At 38.1% G+C, this 20,836-nt stretch overlaps 1 protein-coding gene across 9 annotated transcripts in view; it reads right to left on the bottom strand.

Moving 5' to 3' along the window:
• RIMBP2 (RIMS binding protein 2) overlaps positions 1 to 20,836 on the bottom strand; it is a 102,556-nt gene that overhangs the window by 16,791 nt on the left and 64,929 nt on the right. For 5 of the 9 annotated variants that reach the window (XM_026037522.1, XM_026037517.1, XM_026037515.1 and 2 more), the window contains 10 exons: positions 18,088 to 18,292; positions 14,059 to 14,210; positions 11,839 to 11,915; positions 11,236 to 11,345; positions 9,575 to 10,384; positions 7,634 to 7,785; positions 6,833 to 7,291; positions 5,746 to 5,895; positions 3,604 to 3,762; positions 25 to 753 (listed from right to left, as the gene is read on the bottom strand). In XM_026037522.1, coding sequence (XP_025893307.1) covers positions 25 to 753; positions 3,604 to 3,762; positions 5,746 to 5,895; positions 6,833 to 7,291; positions 7,634 to 7,785; positions 9,575 to 10,384; positions 11,236 to 11,345; positions 11,839 to 11,915; positions 14,059 to 14,210; positions 18,088 to 18,292 — 3,003 coding nt within the window. The remainder of the gene's footprint in view (positions 1 to 24; positions 754 to 3,603; positions 3,763 to 5,745; positions 5,896 to 6,832; positions 7,292 to 7,633; positions 7,786 to 9,574; positions 10,385 to 11,235; positions 11,346 to 11,838; positions 11,916 to 14,058; positions 14,211 to 18,087; positions 18,293 to 20,836) is intronic. The other 4 variants (XM_026037519.1, XM_026037520.1, XM_026037521.1 and 1 more) reach the window with 2 other exon arrangements.

Genomic DNA, 20,836 nt, shown 5'->3' with positions numbered 1-20,836 from the left:
AGAAGGAAGATTTATTTCACACACCAGAGAGTCTTCAGCATCTCTGTGGGATGACCTTGCAAGTGGACCAGATGCCCTAGAGTCAGCCTTAAAGCCGGTCTTCCAGCCTCCCTGAACATCTTCGTTAGACAAATTATCTGTTCTAGCACATTTCTGGGTCTCGTACTTTCTCTCGTAACTGGACTTGACCTGTTCACTCCTGGGCTCTCCAAAGGAAGGACCCAGGTCCCCAAAATCTTCCTCGATGCTGCTTTGTCTGGTTAAGGTTTTCCTGCGAGCAAGCAACGGCCTCGTGCTCTTCCTGCAGGAACAGGGAGCCGTCTCTGCACAACAGCTAGAGGCAACGTTGGCAGAAACCGAGTTGCAAGTGTATCTGAAATTAAAGCGAGACTCTTCTTCTTCACTTCCACAGTCTAATCCGCTGTCGGGGCTTCTTGATAAGGACCGACTATATTTGCATCCTTTGTCGTCTGACGCAAAATCCTCCATACCTGCAAGTCTATGTTTGGCTGGGTACCAGAAGTTGTGCTGCTGGTCTTGATTGTAGTGCCTAGGTGCTCTAGCATCTCTAGCTATGGTGGAATTCTTTTTATAGGGCACACCTAAAACCTGCTTGTACAGCAGCTCAGGGTATTCACCATCTTCTTCAGCTACTTCTGGAATACTGAAAAGCTTTTTACTGTGATGTTTTTGCTGTGAAAAGTCATGATGTTCCAAAAAAGTGGCTTCATTGGTCTTATTCTTATCGTACTCCTTAAGATTATGTAATGTTAAAAACCAGACAGGGAACAAATAGTGTGTGACAAAATAAAATGGGAGGGGAAAGGGAGAAGAAAAGAAAAATAAAGACAGAATTAGTTTTAGAGCAATGGCAAACATAAGACATGCAGCTTATTTAGTGAAAAGGATGTCATGCTTTGAGTGAGAATCTGTGAAAATAAAGACATGATTAAGAAGTTGCTGGGTGTCAGATCCAACATGATAGGTCAGTACAAACGACTGGGTGATGCTCTTAACAAGAATAAACCCATGCACTCAAAACAAAGCAATAAAAGCTGCATACAGGTTCCAGCACGGTGAATGAGAATGGCTTTAAAACACAGCACTAATGCTTAGGATGCTCCTTGCCCCATGCCAAGTTTTGATTTATATTGTAACCACACATCTTATCCGAGAAGGAAAATTTTACTCTAGCAAGCTTGCTTGTTTTGCACCTGTTAAAGAATCCAATGGGAATGACAAAATACTTGAAGATCTCCTGCCAGAGGAGACCTATTTTGCAAACTTGGAACTCTAGCTTCCTCTGCAAAACTGTAAAAGCTGCACCATTTTTAAGGCTTGGCTTCCACACCAAGAGCCCTGCAGAGCAGGCTGATTTCTGGTGCCACTAGGTTTGCACCATCATCAAATTTTTCATCACAGTCTCGTACTTGATTGATAAAACTGATATTTTAAAATCAACCTATTAATACAAGTAGAAGTATCTATTTGTAACTGAAGGAAGTAAAAGCTACCCCAGCCTGCATCAAATAAGGGTTCTGGACAGGACAGATTTTTTTTTTTTCTTTGCATTTTTGCATTGTAATTACACAAAATATTGGTTGGTGTAACAGAAGAATGCTAGCTGGTAGCTTGGCTGCCCTCTGAGAAGAGATGAGAATGATGATGCAAGAGCTGCTGCTTTTCATTTTACAGGTTTGTAGACTTCAGCAATTCCTCTCCGTGAGCATATAGGCTTAACTGGCTTCGGAATGTCATCCCCTACAGGTATTTTGTCACTAAATTTATTTGAGCTATTTTCATTCCTTTTTAATTGCTTACTGTAGTTGTGAAAATTTATGAAAAATTGCTGATAAATCAGAAAAAAAAAACGTTGATAAACAATAGGGATAGTTTTGATTCCAAATATGTCCCCAAATATCCCCTCTGATCTGATAAGCTAGTTGAATTCTGCCTGTATCACCCACACCAGTGCTTGTTTTAGAGACCACTGGAGGGAAAAACAATTTCCCAGTAAAGCAAGCAAGATCTATTAACTTGGCAGAGCACTACTGAATGTCAGCTCCGTTCAATCACAGCTGAAAGTGGATGGTTGGAACACTTTCAGGTACAAATGGAACAGGTATCTGAAGATGACTGTCTGGAAATCTCAGCAAATATGGGTTTTTGTTGTTGTTAATTATAGATTTTACAAAATGGAATCTGATCTAGTAAAAGAGATCCTTAAAAAGTAAGGGATTGGATCTAGTAAAAGGGAAACTATGAAGTACTTTGGGACCAGAACCAGAGGTGAATCTTACATCAGTGCCCTGATCACCATGGTGGGCAATATTCTCACATCCTGAATCCCACTTCTGCAGAATGAGTGAATTCAGCAGGAGTTAACAACTGCACCCTCCACTCCACTACACCCACAGAGGCAAGTGTGCAGACTTTARCAGGCCAAAAATGATCTGCTACACCAATTAACAGTCCGGACCCTTGGYTTAGATAGCAACATAGACAATACTAATGTAAAACTGAAAAGTAAATATATTTTCTGATGCATAAAGAATAGTTTAGSAATATGTCACTTTTCCCCAAGGAAAAGGACAGAAGCAGCACGCTGAGGGATTTCAATTTCAAGGTTTATGTTAATAAAAAAAAAAAAAAAGGGTTTTTTCTTCTGAAAAGGTTAAAAATCCTTATTTTGAAAAAGAATCTGTCAGATGGTATCAAAATAAAAGATCTGAATTAAGAGTATATGAAACTGTCGTAACAATGGTTAAAAATCTACTCAAGAGAAATTAGCATGATTTTCAAGTTTCTTAACAGCATGTTGGAGGAAAAACCCATCTGCAGCTTCCTTATCATTCAAATTATCCAACTTGCTAAGAAAATACGATTTAGCTTAATTGCTAGGCACATAAAAAGCAGATACAATTTACACATACATATACACCATGGGAAATATACATTCTGTATTGGGTAAGTTCAACAACTTACATACACTGTAACTGTAATAACACAATTGTCTTTCACAATGAATATTCCTATGTAGGGTTAAGGCAGTAATACTGTTGATATTTCCTGTTGCTTCTGGTGATTCCTTAATAAACAGCACATTTCTGAAAGCACATTTATCAAACAAAACTCACCCAAATCTCTTTCTTATAAGCATGCTTTAAAGCCTGAGGAAGAGATGGCATTGGTGGGGAAAAGGGAAAGAATTCCTCAGACATGAAAAGCTATTTTTTTTCCACATGAATATTTGTTTAGGTAAACCTCCTTCTTCAGAAACAAATCATCTTCTGGGTAGCCCGTCCAGTATTTTGTTGTATAAACATGCAAAAGATCCTAAATACAAAAAACAAATAGCAACTTCCACAGTTACATGTAGGAATATAGTCAACTAGCTAAAACACTAGCTATTAAATAATGGAAAAGTAATCAATATATTAAAGGTGGCCTTGAAATCATAAACAATCTGCACCCCAGATCTATGGTTGCACCACAGCAGGCATTTTAGTGGTCTGCAAAATCCAAAATAGACCTTAAAAATGCCTTGAAGGAAGGATAAGAAATAGAGAAGTACTCTTAAGGTTTCTCTTCCATCACTCTTACCTTGAGGGCATTGTGTGAAGTCAMGCTGACCCTTCGTCTTCCTCCATCCTCCAGCTGCATTTCCGAGTACAGCTCTTCCTCGTCTTCTTCCATAATGTCAGACAAGTCCGAGCCTCTGCTGCTCTCTGTGTGGTACTCTTCCCCATGGCAATAGTGAGGCTGATAGTAAGAGAGAAAGGTAAAATCGTGACCGGCTGTAAAGCTGGACGTCCTGGCACATCACCAATAAGGACTATAGTATTTTCCTAAGTTGAATATTGTAATAATTTCCATATATATATTGCATCATGCTGCTTGCTACTCTATCCCAGTGAACAGATTCTGTATAAAATCTATTTGCTCAGTTATGCTTCCAACTCAAGAAACCTTAATCCCATAGGTGATCCACGAAAGGAATGTGTGCAATCACAGCAAAAAAAAAAATGGTTTTATTCATGACTGAACAACTTTGATAAGAGGTAAGATAAAGAGGTCCTTCATGCACCAGTGGGTTTGCTGGCCAAATTGTAAAAGCCCTAGGATAAGCCACAGATCATCTGCTCTTCACAGCTGCTTGTTACATCACATTACAATTTACAAGTGATCAGTATTTAATTCTTGCAGGATGCTACAATCATTGTATATAGATAGTTAACTGACAGGGATCAAAACTTTAATTCCCTTAAACACTGTAGGAATAGACAAGAAAACATTTTTTTTAAATTAGTTTTTAGTTCAAATATTTTAAGTTCTTCTATGATTTCAAATAGTTGAAATATAAGGAGGAAAAAAGTATGTCCTACTGAACTGCTGTTGTTGAATAGGAGTGGCCTTTTTTATAACAATATTATCCTATTATTAAATAGGAGTTCTGYGGACAGTTAGCCAGAACTTTCATCTAACAAACTAAACAAATTGACATCCAAGGATAAATTTTCAAATTGAGGTACGAGACTGACAGATTGCAGCAGAATATCTGAAGAATTGGGCAGTGAAATATTGGAATGCCAGCAATTACTGCACTTTCCCCCAACAATACTAAAGAAAAAATGATTTCTGTGGTACTAGATCAATTTCCATAACCATATAACATGATGCCAGCAATCAATCTGAGCCAGGAAAGAAAACGCCTACAAAAAGCATTTTCTCCAAAGCAAAGAGAGAATGAGCAGGAAAAGATTCCTGGCATATTTACATACGTCAGAATTACTACAGGAAATCCAAAAATTATTTCTTTACTAACAAACCATGCAGTAAAAGTGATTACCTTTCATAAACAAGGCAGATAAGCAACTAAACTACAAGTAGATCCATCTCATAAGCTATAAAGTAAATGTTTAATTATCACTTTTTACCTAACACGCTGTGAGCTAGACATAATTTAACTATTGCTCTTCTAAGCACATCAATAAGGAATTCTTTTAGTTTTACATAAACTCTAAAATTAAATCTCATTCAAATTTGAGAATGCTTGCAGACAGACAGACCGTATTTCAAATCTAGCTTTAGACATACCTAGCCAGGTACGTCTAGCTAGAACGTACCTAGTAGAAGATACGAGCTTAATATTTTTAATCTTAAAGGAATATAATGCTAAGAGTTCCCAGCCATCAAATGTTCATGTCCAAACCTCTCTTTTAYAAAATCAGTAAAACAGACACATGACTGAAGCTGTAAACACTCCCAGCTACCTTTTAATGAGGTACCTTTTAATGATCTAAAGCATTAAGGACTAATGGAGAAGCTACTTCGCACCCAAGTGGCAGATGCACCTAAGGTTACTTATCAGGGTCATGTATGAAGTTGGATTAGAAGAAAAAGAAATGTGGACTTTCTTGGTCCATTCTAAACACTCTAAACATTAGGCATTTTTAAAGGGTCACTGGTCTCTTTAGGAAATCTTGGCCTGAATTGGCAATATATTTCTTTTCCTTACGTGCGTCAAGTATATATACTGTTGACTGTCTGCTAATCAGCATTAGAGGTTCTGGCTTCTATGGAACACAAAGTCCTTTCCCTTTTTCCTTTTCTTCACAGCCTGTTTTCCCATGCAGCAATAGAGCACGACGCAGAAAAAGACCTGAGCCAGCCAGTGCTCTGGACAGCCCAGCCTGCTGAGCTTCGAAAAACATTTGTTGACCTGAACAAGAGCAGGCTACTTACTTGCTTTCCAAGTTCTGACCCTTTTAGGAAATCATCAACTGAAGCCCCTCTCCTTTTGATATTAGGAGAATCGTAGCCATCCTCCTCATCATCTGAGTTCACATACTGCGCTGCATTGCTCCTCTCGCTAAACACACTCCTCCTCTCCATCTAGAAAAGCAACAGAAAATTGAAAATTGTGAAGCAGACTTCTTCCTGCAACCACTGGGAGAAATGGTAAATGTAAGACATAAGGATTCCACATACCTTGCTTTCAGCACTCAAGAATATAGTATTTAAATATATTCACAGGCTTAAAGTAATTTCTGTTTCTCTTGACTGCAACCCCTTAGGTGCTTTGGGGAGTTTTGTGTATTATTTTCACTCACAAGCATCTATATGCTTTTATGTGACCATCAACTCAGTTCATAGCTTTCTTCCCTTGTATCACTATCACATCAAAACCCTGCTGAAGGCAAGGCATTCCTACAGGATGCGTTACTGGAATCCTGCCCATGAAAGGAATGGGCCAGGGAGGGTTTTATTAAGTGTTTCWACTCTCTTATGGAGAAAAGTATCTTCTGTTTGTGTCACCTTCCTGACAAATCCAGAGCAGTGCATTCCTTACCATGTTTTGATTAGCACATGGTAGGTAGTTGCTTCTTTTCCATCAAACCTCTCGAACGAAAGAGGTTTCGTTCCAAGAGAGGAAACGAAACCTCTCCCTTGGCAGAGGTTTACCAAAAGACTTAAACACTTTAGCAACTATGACCTCAGTGCAAAGAAGGGTACAAATTGTTTGCAGTTTGGTGATCTATTGCCATTTTTTTTTTCAGTAGTAGTAAGGCTCTCCAGGTTTTGGAAGTAACTTTTCTGGTTATGCTACAGGGTTTGTGGAGTTGATCAAAGGTTGATAAATGCATCATATGGTGCATTTTTTTTTTGGTAGGTTCTAAGTTTATCACACTGCTGCTCACCAAACTACTGATCTTCAGGATTCAGGAATGAGTAACTGCTCTTTAAAACATATACAACAAAGCGTTCTTGGGTGGAAACTGCCCCAATGAATACAGACAGCCAAAATGTCATAGAAGATGTCTCCACTTACCCGGTTGCTTTCTGCAACTCGCTGTGCAGCTTCTCTTGCCATGGCTTTTGCAACAGTATTTGGGACAGGCGTGCCTTGAGGCTGAGGGAGTATTCGGTTGGGTGATGGAGACCTCCTTCCCCCGTGGAAGTTCGGGGCAGGTGGCTCGAGCGTGTGTCCATGAATGGGGGAGGCCGAACGAGTCTGCTCCCATGACTCATCCATTTTTAAATGGGGACCTAAATGTTCGTCTTTGGTTTCTGGGACTCCGGCACTTGCTAATGGCTTAGATTTGGGAGCAGTTCTAGGGTGAGGGGTTGGAGGCACCAGTAGGTCAGATGGAATGGCAGCAACTGAAGAGTCCACAGATTCTCCTTGAGCAGAGAGGGTTCGAACAGTAACTTCCTTTGCTTCCAAGTTCCTTATTCTCATTATCTCCACCAATGTGTTCTCTGCTGTAGGAAAGATCACCTCTGCCACCTGAGTACACAAACAAGCAACATATTAGCATGAAGGCCTCACTTTTTCTCCCTCATTCTCACTAAAACACACCCTTCAAGGTATCAATATGTGGTTAATTGCTGTCAAAACTCATTAGTACTCCACATCACTTAGTACAAGCTGCGCCCACTTGACCCTGAAGTGCCTATAGAAAGAGAACTAATGATCAAATTATATAAGATCAAATACAGAGGTTCTATGCAAACCTAGAAAAAAMCAGGAACACACTGAAGGGCTGTCACACCCTTACTGCTGCCCTTGCCTGCCCATGGAAGKCTGCTTGAGGTAGTTAGTCACTGCAATGCTGGAACGAAGACTCACCCGTTGACCTTTCGCATAAACACCATAGCCGGTGACATTGGCACCATGGGAGGTCCCTGTTGCTGTCAGAGTTGGTGGTTTCCAGGACACCTGTAGAGTTGCTGAGGTGGACCCAGCCCGGACAGTAACATCTTGAGGTGGAGCTGGAGGACCTAAGAGGGAAAAGCCTGGTCACCAAGCAGCRTTAGAACAGAAATATGCAGGTCCACAGACACAACTGTAATTTGCAAACACAAAGCACTTATATATTTATTTTTATTTTATTTTAAGAAGGAAAAATATCTTTACTGCAGTTATTAGGTACAAACAGAAGCATACAAGCACTCAGCAGATTAGGGAGCCAACTGACCCTCAGCCTATAGACATTAACTATATTCATTTGCAAGCTCTCCTGTACTTGCAGTTTGCTCTAAATTTACTTTTATCCCTCCAGACTGCATAGTGGCTACTTAGTCTGAATGCAGGAGACAGTAACAGAAAAAATGCAGTGAGAAAAGTACCAAGGATTGGCACTACATTAATGGAAAATTGTTGCAAGTGACTTTTTGGTGTATACCTCTGTGCCATATGCACTGTGCACATTTTTGATTTATGTGAAAGGGTAAAAAGACCAGAAACTAGAACTTTAACTTTTTTAGTCAGTGGCATATTGGTATAAAGGACAATCAGACTCAAAGTCTCTGCTCTGAAATGTAGAAAAATTTAGCCTGCTAGCCTTTAAAAGCATTTGCAGTACTTTAGAGTAATTGCACACTATGTACATCTTTAATTAAAAGCCATTATCATCCTACTATAAATAGCTTTAGAGAGAAACCCAAAGTAAAAGCATCTTAGAAATTATTCATTGAGGCATATTTAAGGCATGTGTTCATTAACACAAAACGGGGAGGAGGGTATCACGCTAAAACATTCCAAAAGCAGGGGTCAAATAAGGCCATCTCTGGGTAACACTGGCAGAAGAAAACCTTGGCTGCTGTGAAATCATTATTACCAGGGAACTCAGCACCAACAAATTCTGTTCATCTACTGAGACCAAAACAGCTACAGCTGTTACAGCTGTGTGCATTTACATTCACTGTGTGCCTTTACTGCTGCTGGACAAAGCATGGTACAACAGCAAATATCACACAAGTCAGCCTAGGGATATTCTGGCAAACTCTCAACACATCTGTAGTTTGCTGTCACTGAATCTCATCCTGTAGAGGGCACTGAAATACAATTCTGATCATGTTAAAGACACTGTAGGTTTACAGGACGCATTACCATCTTGCCTATGCAATCCTTTCCCTCTATAGGATATCTTTGACTTGCAGGGCCAAAGCACGCAAATTAAACTAATACTATTCTTGCCCAAGACATGCATAGTAATTGAGGATTCCACTGCAGCTTTCGCATGAAGTCTATTTTATAAAAGCCCGGAGCCTCAATCCTTAAGAGCTCTTCAGTTTACAAGAAATAACCTATCTCATTCAGTCCCRTATCTTGTGTCTAAGAAACAATTCATCTTTCTCAGTGAAAACGGCAATCTCCTCTATCCCCCTAGCCCAAAATAAACAACTCCCCAGCAGTCTGTGCCCTGGTTACTCAAAATGACATTCACTGCAACTAAATGTTTACGTGATGCCACTCACCCACATGCATCTTCCTAGAGAAGCAAAACAATGGAAGTCAAGCAAAGCATCTTTATTTCTTTCTCAGCATTTTCTAAAATAATTATTGAAACATGTTTTTTATAACATAGMTTAATTGCAGAGAGAAGAATTGGTATGTTAAACATACTTTTTCTTAATTCTTTCTCTTTTTAACTGTAAATTTGCTAGAAGAGGTATGCAATTAGATCAACGTATTGACAAGAGGAAAACATGAGACTAACGGTAAGCCCTACTGCTGAATAAAAAACTAAACTGCAGAGTGTTTGGGTAGGGAGAAAAATAATCAAACCTGCTGGCAACGTAGAAAATTCCACAAAGGCTTCCTTTTTCTCTCGCTGTTCCAGCGGAAGCTGCCAGGGCATCTGGTGGGGCTTTGCCATAACCTTCACTTTGTAGGCCATATTGGGCTTCAAATTAAAAAAATGGTACTTGTAGCTAGCAGCCTTGACAATGTCAAATTCTTCTTCATTAAGAAAAATCACATGACTGTAATTACTATTTGTAGGGAGCCAGGACAGCTCAGCAGAAATCTGGGTTATGTTCTCCACTTTAAGATTAGAAGGGGCTACAATGACATCCTTCCCAACTAACAAAGTGCACTGGAGTTCATCTGAGTTTCCCTTGTTTGTGATGCTCTGAATTGATATTCGGTATGTACAGGCAGAAATGTTAAGCTTCTCTATAAGAGCTTTAGTTCTGCTTCCCAAGGCTATGTTCATTCGTACTTCTTTGTCAACCAACACGTTGTAGCTGCTAATGGGTCCCCATCCAGGTGGCACTACCGGTGGCTCCCAGCCCACAATGACACTTTTGGCTAGTTGCTTAATAAGGGTGATTTTTCTAGGATAAGGCACAATGTCTTCTCCAATTTCATCTATATTCACATCCAGAGTCCCTGCACCATTGCTGATTACACTAGAGTCCATGTGACTCGGTGGACTTATCTCTAGGAGATCTCCTTCCAAAGTAGGACCCGAATGATTGATGAAATTCTGATCTTGTTCGCTGCTTAGAGTGCTTGACAAACGGGTCTCATTGTCTTGAACAAAATCCACAAAATTTGAGGGGACTAGTCCTCTTTGTCCATCTAGAAGTTCCCCTGGCAAGAAATTATAGTGTCATTAACATCCTTGAAAGGTTAAAAATTAAATGTATATATGGATTAAAATTCCACCTAAAAGTAAACCATTATCTACAAAAGCCATAAACCATATTTATGCTGCACGTTATAACTTCAACTGCATGTTTCCTGTTGAARAAGAGGTTAACAAAAAGAACTCTTCTTCTCCTTGCTTAGATTGTTGGTTTGTTTCATTTTGTTTAAAATTACTTTGCACCATTGCTTTAAACAAAGAATCACCTTGCTATCACAAAAAATATTGTAGGTCATGAGGTGGCTAATTACCAACAAAGATCACATTGTGATCTGGCCTTGAGTTACAGAATGCCAAAAGAAAACTGAAGCTATAAGAATMAAGTTGGAAAGGGTGAAGTTAGAGTAAGAAGGTCTGTAAACAACTTTGGTGCTATTCATCAATTTGCACAAAACCATTAAAAGTTTCCTAGCTCCAACRTCACTTTTTGGCAATGCCTTGCAATAAGTGGGGAGGCAAGGAAGAAGATACAGACAAAAATTATACATACATTGGATTCACGACTTGGGAAAATAAAGAAACACTGAGGCAAAAGCCATAATTTTCAGTAAGCTTCCTTGCCAACTTAAATCTTGCAAGTAGGAAAAGCTGACAATTTAAAATGTCTTATAATTAGCTAAGCCTGCAAGGAAGAGCTTTGCTGGTAGAAAAATTCTGATAATCAACACAAATAAGACAGGGTAATTTTAGCAACTGATTTGGTAGTAGATGAAAAAAAGCATTGGTAGAATGTTTGACAAATGAAATGATTTGAATTTGTATCAATTAGCATATATTTACAGATTCAAAAAAATACCTTCATAAAAGCCATCTTCGTCCATATCTCCATACACATAAAGGTACTTTCCTGCTGTAAGGGGGAGCTCTGCTTCTGGATTTTCATTTGGTCCATCAAAAGGGTTGTAACTGCAATGGTACACATGGAAAAACATACATGTTCCCTTACAACCTCCACAATACTGAATACTAATCAGAAAAAAACAAGCTGTAAAATTCTGCATAGGAAGGTAATCCATCCTGCTTGATGACCCTTGGAAATACATATTTTGAGAGATGCCCAGGTGARTCCTATGAATTGCAACTGGATTGCAACAGGTTGCCATGAAACACAACCTATTCACTTGAGTGCTRTGAACTTAAAGCCATATCCACCTCCAAATGATTAATTTATGATTTTTTCCCTTAGTCGCACAGGTCTCTTTGAATACACACTGGCATAAACCTTCTTATTTTAAAAACAACTGCAAAAATCTCACTTGCACATTTGAAGACAGTCCACATACTCCATTTTTATATGGCAAATTTTTACACAGTAAACTTCAACAGGTGCAGCAATAAAAATAAAACAARATGTTGAATATTACAAATACGTATTATATATAAAAGCTCTTTATGTTACCTATAACGGGCAATGCAAAGATGGACTTTCCCAGAATATCTCTGCTTTGAGGTATTGGAATTCCGATCATTATCCATCTGTATAGGAAAAAAAGAAACAATGGGATTTCAAAAAGATGCATACACTGGTATTCTGACACATGATGACAATAAAACACAGGACACGTAACATTTTTTTCTTTTAAAAGGAGAAATTGTGACATGGAACAGAATTCATTAATCTTAGTTAGAAATATTGATATTAGAATATCTAACAGTACCCTGAAATTTTAATCAGAAAACAAAAGTAGTACCCAAATACTAATGGCTAATTACTTTAGACAAACCCTAAATTTCTGAATTTCTTCAAATGTCAGCTTGCACAGCTTGCAGGTAKTGAGTAATAGATAAAATCTACCCGTCATCTCTCTTTAGTAGCAGATAAAATCCATTCTGTCACAGAGGGTTTTTTTTTTATATGATAGATGTGCTTTTTCTCTCCACTTATAGTATAGTTTGCTCTGAGTCCTTTAAGGAAAAGTGAATAACTTTTCTCCTGAGCTTGAGAGAACTTTAATTAAGGAAGAAAAATTAGGCTTGACAGTAGGATCAAATAGATAAGTCGTCTAAAAATGGACTCTAATTTCACAATCCGGATAAAGACTGAAGATTGATCTATGACTTCCAGGTTTAAAATGGTCTCTGCTTGGTTCCCAGAATGGTAACTGGAGGACAGTGAGAATAAGCTAACGGATATTCTCCCTGTGTGTATCCTTTGGGGATCTAGGTAACATTTTAAAGGGTTATTCGCCTTATGTGTTTTCAAGGACACATAGCAATGCTTATAACTAAACCAATAACAACTTCTCCAGAGGCCACTGGTGCTAGTAACAATCAGGAAAATCAGCAAATAGTTTTGTAGAAGATAATTTTGTATTTCACACTTCACAGCACTGAGATCCATTTTTAGATTTTGTTTCTAGAGACTATTTTCTTATGATTATCTTCATACATTCTCCCCCTAGGTCCCGGATACCTATAAAAAAGAATGGAGTTGAATCCCTGTGAGCTTGAATAATRTAAGTATGCGTCACATAATAACACTCAAGAAAAGCACACAAGGAACAATTTGGCAAGAGAGGGCTTGACAGTCTCAGTGAGAGATAAATGAAAAATAATAGAAAAAGGGAATTAAATTTGACGTGCACTTCTCCTTTTCTTGCAGTTAGTTCTGCTTCCTCACACCTCGTTGCTCTGCTGCATTTTCTAGTTTGATTACCCTGGGCTTCTTTTTTTGTGGCCTCTTCAAAAAGCAGTGAATATTTGAATATTTCCATGTTACTAACAATACACATATACTTATTTGTGGACAAATCCTTAGGTATGCTTGAAGACTGTCTACTCTATTGGAATCTAATATTCTGTGGAATATCTTACTCCATTCCTAGGCTTGCAACTATTCAAAAACATTTTGATTCCATCATCTTTCAAAGGTTCAGTAGCAATGAATATAAATTAGCTRGATATGCACACAGTTGCATTTTCATTTATTTCTATGAAGAGTAAGAATGGGTGTCAAGATTAGATTTTATATGGGTAACGGGGCCTGTTATATACAGGGCTTGTTCTGTCCATACAGAACTGGCTTACAGTAATAATAACCTTCTATTAAGACTTTAAAAATGTTAACTCATAGTAACTTTCACTTCCAGGTTATCAAAATCAGTTTAGAAGAGCGTGCTGAAAATTGCTCTTAGCAGGTGGTATCAGCCTAATTGTAACAAGAAGATCCACACATCCTACAAMCTGAGCAAACAACAGGTCGTGAAGAATGAGCCACTACGTGGGATTGCTTTTCCAGTTGCCCAAGCTATATCAAAGTGACATTTTTTGGTAGATACAATAATAATAATGAAAACAAAACACAGCATAACATAGACATATATCAAAAAGACTAAGGTGCTTTCACCTCATAGCACAGTGCAAACTCTTCAAATGCATTATGAAAGGCTGAGATCTTCATAGAAGCTTGAGGATCTCACACGCACATCTCACACATTTTTAATGCTGCGTAACTACTGGAAATCTCAGTTAAATTCCTACTCATCACGTTGCCAAGATGTCTAAGATACAGACATTCCACCTCCTKACTTTTTAAAAGCAGGTTGGTCCCCCTTCATTGGTCCCCTGAGGAAGTCCTAGCCCCATGACACACATTGCCACTAACGAACTTAAGACTCACGTCTGAATCAAATCTGCATCTTGCGCTACCAGATCTTGACTTGGACAGGAATGTAGGTTTGACAGACAATTGTTCTGGTTTGTCTCCAGAAATCTGCAGGGGTCGTATAAACTCTGAAATCACACACCGACTTCCAGAAGGACTTTCATGACCTGTCAGTGAACAAAATACATACAAGAACAAATAATTGCTATCAATTAAAAAACAGGACATAGACTATGAAAAAAAAAAAAATCAAAATCCTCCAGAAATACTTTTGTTTGAATGTTTTTATTGATTTTTTAAAAACAGGAAAAGTTAACTCATATAATACATTTAAAGGATCTAAGAAAGCAACTTTGTAAGAGGCTACACCCTTTAATCTATCAGTTCAAGTGAAATCCTGACCTAATGATGAAGGAAAGCAAGTTAAAAAAAAATCTCATTAAGGTTTCAGGAGCAACTAATAAAAGTTGAATAAAACACCACACRTTTTTTTCCTTTCATTGTTAAGTTAGTTCTCAAACCATGTAGAAACAAGCAGGAAATTGTAAATTGAGCCTAATTATATGTGCACTAGCAGCAGAAGTTATAGCAAACACCACAGTATTGGGCATTACTGATGCAATCACCTATCCATGGGGCCCTTTTCCTCCCTCCCTCTCTCTCTTTAACATAATGAATCCACACTCTAATTTTTCAGACCTTGAACATGTGAAGGTTCAGCATTCCCTCCCCAGAAATCGGTAAGTACAAGCATCCCAGATATATGTCACCAGGAATCCGCATTGGAATCTCTTTACTAGTACTGTAGGGGAGAACGAGTTCCAAAACACATCATCAGAGGGTTTTGTGGTGTGCTCCTTGCTCCAATGTGATTAATTTTCTCTGCATCACTGTAATTTACAGCAAGGCAGCTTAAGCACATTAACAGCAGGGAAACACACAAGTCATCATACAAAAGATAAATTATAACCAGCCTTGCTTGCAGCAATCCCCAGACTGGAAAAGGGCACTTTTTTTTTATTCTTGGAATCTTTCTCACATATATAACAGAAAAGTCATGCCTGTTCAGAAACCTTTAGCCAATTTAGCTCCTTCTGTTTGCTGTTAATGTGCTTGCCATACCAGCCTGTCAGTGCCAAGCCTGTAAATAATTGGTCCAACTGYGATTATTCATTCAAAGGAAACTGCTGTTGGGTCTCATGCCTCCTGGGCTTCTCAGGCTTTGTCATTAAATTAGTGATACTAGATACAAAATGTGGAGAAAGATTCTTGGACCATCTTCCCCGTGCTTTGCATAGCACACAGGATGATAACCTGGCCAGAAACCCACAGTAATAAGAATGAGCTTCAGGAATAGGAAAATCTAGAGAAATATTCAGCTATATATATATATTTTTTTCACCTGTAAAACAGAAAACAGAATATTCATATCGGGTCCTTCACAGACTCTATCCAGGGAACAGACTGCAGTGGTTGTACCTGCATCGTGTGTTGGACACTTGCATGGTTCCATTTGATGCTAATAAGGAGATCAGCCTTCTTAGATACTTCACTTCCTATCTCAGCAAGTCCACACCTATATTTAGTTACATATGTGAAAAAAAATGTAGTTTTTGCCCTAAATCCTGCTAGGTAAAATGGATGTGTTTACCTAACTGAATGTACTGCCTCTAACATCTTCTGTTTCTCTATATGTCTGTCTACTTGTAGAATGTAATGTTTCCTATATTTGCTTCAATCGGTGCTACACTAGGTTGCTATCAACACCTGCCTCTTTATGAAAACATATGTTTAATAACAAAACTGATTCTCTAAGGCTTTTGCAGGAATGCTTTTATCTGGGACCCCAATGTAATCTATTTTTTGAAGCAGCCTAAAAATTACTGCAGTTCTGAGGAATTCTTTTATCTGCAATAAAGGTAAGTTCTCATCTTCATCCAGTGTAACTTCAGCAATTTCCCTGAATTTGACCAATATATGAATATGGAGAATATGAAGAATATGATAGTATCTGTCCTTCTAAGGATTTTCTAAAAAATTTTAGCTCACTGGAAACTRAGGAAAATAGATAGCTCTCCTTTCAGAGTCACAGTCTGGAAAACACTACAAGAATTAAGAAAATGCCTCTATTTTGGCARGACTGGCAGCTAGTCTGTTAATGAAGTCTGAAGAACACCCCTTATGGAAATAGGCAAGGAAGAGCACCAGACTATTTAATTTAGATGTCTGAGACAGAATTAAAACTGACCATACTCAAGGCTCAATTAGGACCATCATTTTATTTATGGGACTATTGATTCATTACAAGCTACCTAAATTATCTAAAAAGACCATTTTAATGCTCCCCTTATCTGATATATAATAAATCCTGAAGGTTTCTGTATCTGGTTGTGGCATAATTATATATTTAGAGTGAACTTCTTGCACTCTAATCTATTCTGACTAGGTTTATTTCATTTCCTGATACATTCAAACATCACAAATTAAGGCAAAGCAGCTGGCCATAAACTGATCTCATTTCCGCCATTTGCTTTGCTTTGAAAGCTCTCCTTGTGTTCTTTCTTCCTCACACATAATAAAAATAATTGCACTTCTGGTTTGAAGACTTGTTGTAGCATTGCTGTCACCATTGTGAAACGGTTGATTTCAGTAACTTAAAATCCTGCCCACTTGCTTAAACGTTATTTTAGTGTATTCAGTGAGWGCATATTGAGTATTGAGCATTGTCCAAGGATTTCTGATATTTATATACACCAGTGTTGCAGGCCCTGAATTTTAGTAGCATAAGTATCTATAGATTATGAGAACAGTTGTACAGAGCAAGGCCTTTAAACTACATCAGTGCAGATCTTGCTGTGTTTAATTGTTTTGAATCAAAGACTTCTCGGAGGGTTTTGTTACATTTTGGAGGTTTTATTAAAAGCTATTTCCATTAGCACTTACAGAATAAATATTAGGCAGCTTAAGAGTTTGATTCAGGAGCTTGGAAAKCTTACTTCTTCAGTTGAGGATTGGGGCCTATTGAGATAAATTCAGAGGATGGAGACTAYACCTTCCCAGTCTGCCAAAAGGAGATTTGAATTCCTGATTATCTTTCCCTTAGAATTAGTTGTTTTAAAAATGTTATCTTGAGAGAAATGAGGAGCTAATACTGTTGTTATGAAGGAAATTTCTACTAATTTCTTACATCTACCACGTAATGTCTTCTCAATTTCCATTTAATGCTCTTCAGTAAGACAGTTGTAGCTTCAGAAAAGCCCACAAACTACCATGCACCATAGATAGGCACCTAGAATTTTGTGCTTAAAAACTCAAATCATACCCAATACAAAGTCACTGAAGTGAAACAAAAGAAGGATGTCATCTTGGTTCCTTTCAACTCGGTTTCACATTGATTTCAACACCCTTCATTGAAAATAACTGCTCATCTGCAATGATAGGGAAGTGATTTGTGATTTCCAAGGCCTACACCTTGGAATTTTTCTAGAAGCTTAGTAAGAAGAAATCAAAAAAAAATCAGGAGTATTCAGAACTATATCAAGTTTTTGTGAAGAAGTGCTGAAAAAACTGCTGAAAAAAAATGCAACTGATGCAAACATATTTTCTTATTTGTCAGAAACATTTATTCAGTTTTCCCATTTTCTTGCCAGCTCTAGCTACCATTTTTTTTTCTGTCTCTGTTCTTTACGTCCCTATAAACTTACTTCATCAAATCAGTAGACCAACTGCTGCAGCTGAAACAATAAAGGTTTTCCAACAAATCTTGTGCATGTAGAGACTCATCATGCTTCCAAGAGGTAGAGATGTTTACACAATAAATACCTTATCTTAACACTGAACTGGTTTCACCACCACACTCAACAGCCTGTCTGAATAGAGCTAGAACAACCTTAATGATGCCATATGAAATACGGTGAAAATTATCACAAAACAGGCTCAGGACCAAATTCTAACCTCACGTTTTCATGGTCAATCCCATTTACATCCCAGCATCACATCTCAAAACATGAAAGTACTCGGACTCCTACAGCTATCATCCCTTACCTTTGCCTATAGAAGTGGCTATTCCATTCATTAACTGGGAGAGGGATTTACTAGGAGAACCGGGGATATCTGAGGCTGCCACCGTGTTGCTGCTTAGCAGGTCAATCTTCCCAGCTTGCTGCCGAAACCTCTCCAGCTCCTTGGACAGGAGGTTAAACTGTTCGCTCTGCGTCCGACATTTCTCCTCGAGCTCCCGGACCTTGGCCTGCACAGGCGAGACACAGGACGGACACTTGGACTGAGCTTAGAGGGTCGATGATGGGGTCAGATTTTATTAGGGTACCAGAAAACAGGGACAGGCAAACTAGCTGGCATAAAGAGGCCCACATTTTTCTCCCCCTAAATTCTAACCCATATTTAGAATAAAACCTCTTAGCAGCTCTGTTATATGGAGGTAAATATTCTCCCCTTTCCAAAGTGGAAATTCCTTATCATGCTTTCTGGCAGCGCTACAGTTTGGGGATATCTACACTCATCTGAACAACACTTTTCCAAATTCCCATAAATTCCAGATATGTTTCTTGACGAGGTACATCCATCCTCAGCTCTTAAGCTATAGCTTCCTGAAGTGATAGGTTAACATTTAAATAATAAAAAGCCTCAAAAATGCAGTAGTTCATGCAGGAGGTCTTGTTACTGGCTGAAGTGTCTTTCAAAAATAATGCTTCTTACTACAATGACAGAAGAAGTCTAACACCAGCAAAGAGGAATCTTTAAGCTTGTGAGAATATAAAAACGCCACAGCTGGTGAAAATTTCTGTTTTATTTTTTCAGATATTAGGTTTTAACAAAACAGAATTTAAAAGGTAATTTTATGTGTTGAATTGGGAAATTTGCCTATATACAATTTATGAATTCTTGAGGTGAAAAAGAATGGATGAGGCGATGGAAAAGAAAGTTTCCCTGCCTGGGACAAGGATAGTAGTAATTCAGGATTTCTTGCACGAGCTTTGCTCAGAAGAAAGTGTAGCAGTGACAAAGACACTAAGGCAGGAGAATGAACGTGCTATCTTCTATTTTATCCAAACCATATTTATCATACAAGCTATAGTAAGGATAAATTGATGTTTTCAATATGATGTGTTTACACTTCAGTCTGCATTTTCAAACAGCTTGCACATCTGTTTGCATTCAGCATCAAATGTTGCCAAAGAGAAAAAAAAAAAAAAAAAAGAAATTCAGGGTGTCCAGGAGGTTGGGAAGGTGCCTATAGCACCTGTTGCAAAGACCTGAAGGATCAGTAGAGCTCCTGCAAATTTCCTTTGGGAGGACTGATGCAGTTGGGCTCTGCTCTGGAAAGGTGCCAGAGAGACTCCGCTGTGCCAAGCCCCCAGAGCACTCGTCCCACGAGATGTGACCCAAATGTTGCTAAGAAGTCGCTCAATAGAGGCACTAATGGGCTCCTTATGTGAAAAGCTGATGCGTTGTTTCCTAATCTCATGCTTTATCATGAGCAAACATCCCTTTCCCTCATTAAAACTCCCTTTATAGCATATGCCTGGTTAAACAGCTGTGTTAACAAAGGAAGCTGGATATCAATTAGACTCATTCAACTATACCAAAGGTTTTTTTTTTTTTTTTTTTTTTCTCTTGAAAGAGCAAAAATTTTCTCAGTTCATATGAGGTAAATGTTGAAGACCAATATACAGATCTTAATACATCTAAAGATAAATGAACGCACTGTGCAGCCCTCAAAAGAACACAAGAATTTTCTGCTGCAGAAGCTGGGTTTTTTTTTTTTTTTTTTTTTTTTTTGTAATAAATATTTTTTAAAAGCTACAATGAATTTTGAGGGTATAATTTCTTCCCATTCATTTAACAAATTAATTCAGTTCTAGTAAAAAATTCTCACTAGATCTCACTGATTATGAAACCAAATATAACAAAATGGAAAGACACTGTGGCAACTACACACTTGCTTGCCACTTTGCTCATGGATAAGACAGCCATGTATAATTTTAAAAGAACATTAAATAGACAAAGCAGTTAAAGTTTTTTCTACATCCTGTCTTTCCAATGCAAAAATTTAGTATGATATTATTCAGCTCCATGAGAATGTAAACTGACCTTTCCATATGCAGTTGTGGAAACTCTAGCATGAAGAAAAACAAAGGCATCACCATCTAGACTTCAATAAGACTGTCTTAAAAATTATTATTGCAGGATTGTTTATTATTAAAAGTATTTCATTGCATTCAGTATTTGCCTCRATTTCTCTGTTGAGTAAAATCCTTATTTTCAATCTGTTCTTTGACAGTATGAAGCATGGAAAAAAAATACTGCTTCTTTTAATGAAGATCATTACTTGGAAGYGAACACAGTGCTGGTACTATATGCAGGAAAAAATGCCATTACATCCCTAGCAGAAGTGACAGGAGGCATCTCTGGTCCAGCCTTTTTTGCTTTTCTGGGCCAGCCTCTAAGGAGGCAGTGGAGCCACCAGCGCCCAACAGCCAGAATCACTGCAAAAACCAGCAGAATATCCATGTACTCCCAAAATCCTATTTAAAACTTAATATCAGGACTTTGGAGTGGCACAGACTTTTTGAAGAGGAAAAATTTCTCATTACAAAACAAAATCTAAAAATATCAAAGCAGACCTAGAAAATTACTTGAGTCGACATGACTGAACACGGGTGATTTGTGAGTCAGAACTTAAATACAGCTAAGTAGCTGCTGCTCCCTTTTCATGTCACGTCTTTAATGTTAATATTTTAAATGTGCCTTATAAAAAAAAGATTTATGCAAA

The sequence above is a fragment of the Nothoprocta perdicaria genome, unplaced genomic scaffold, assembly GCF_003342845.1.
Source record: "Nothoprocta perdicaria isolate Ctin4 unplaced genomic scaffold, notPer1 scaffold_2, whole genome shotgun sequence".
In the NCBI taxonomy this organism is placed as follows: domain Eukaryota; kingdom Metazoa; phylum Chordata; class Aves; order Tinamiformes; family Tinamidae; genus Nothoprocta; species Nothoprocta perdicaria.
This window is presented reverse-complemented; position numbering and strand designations above follow the sequence as displayed.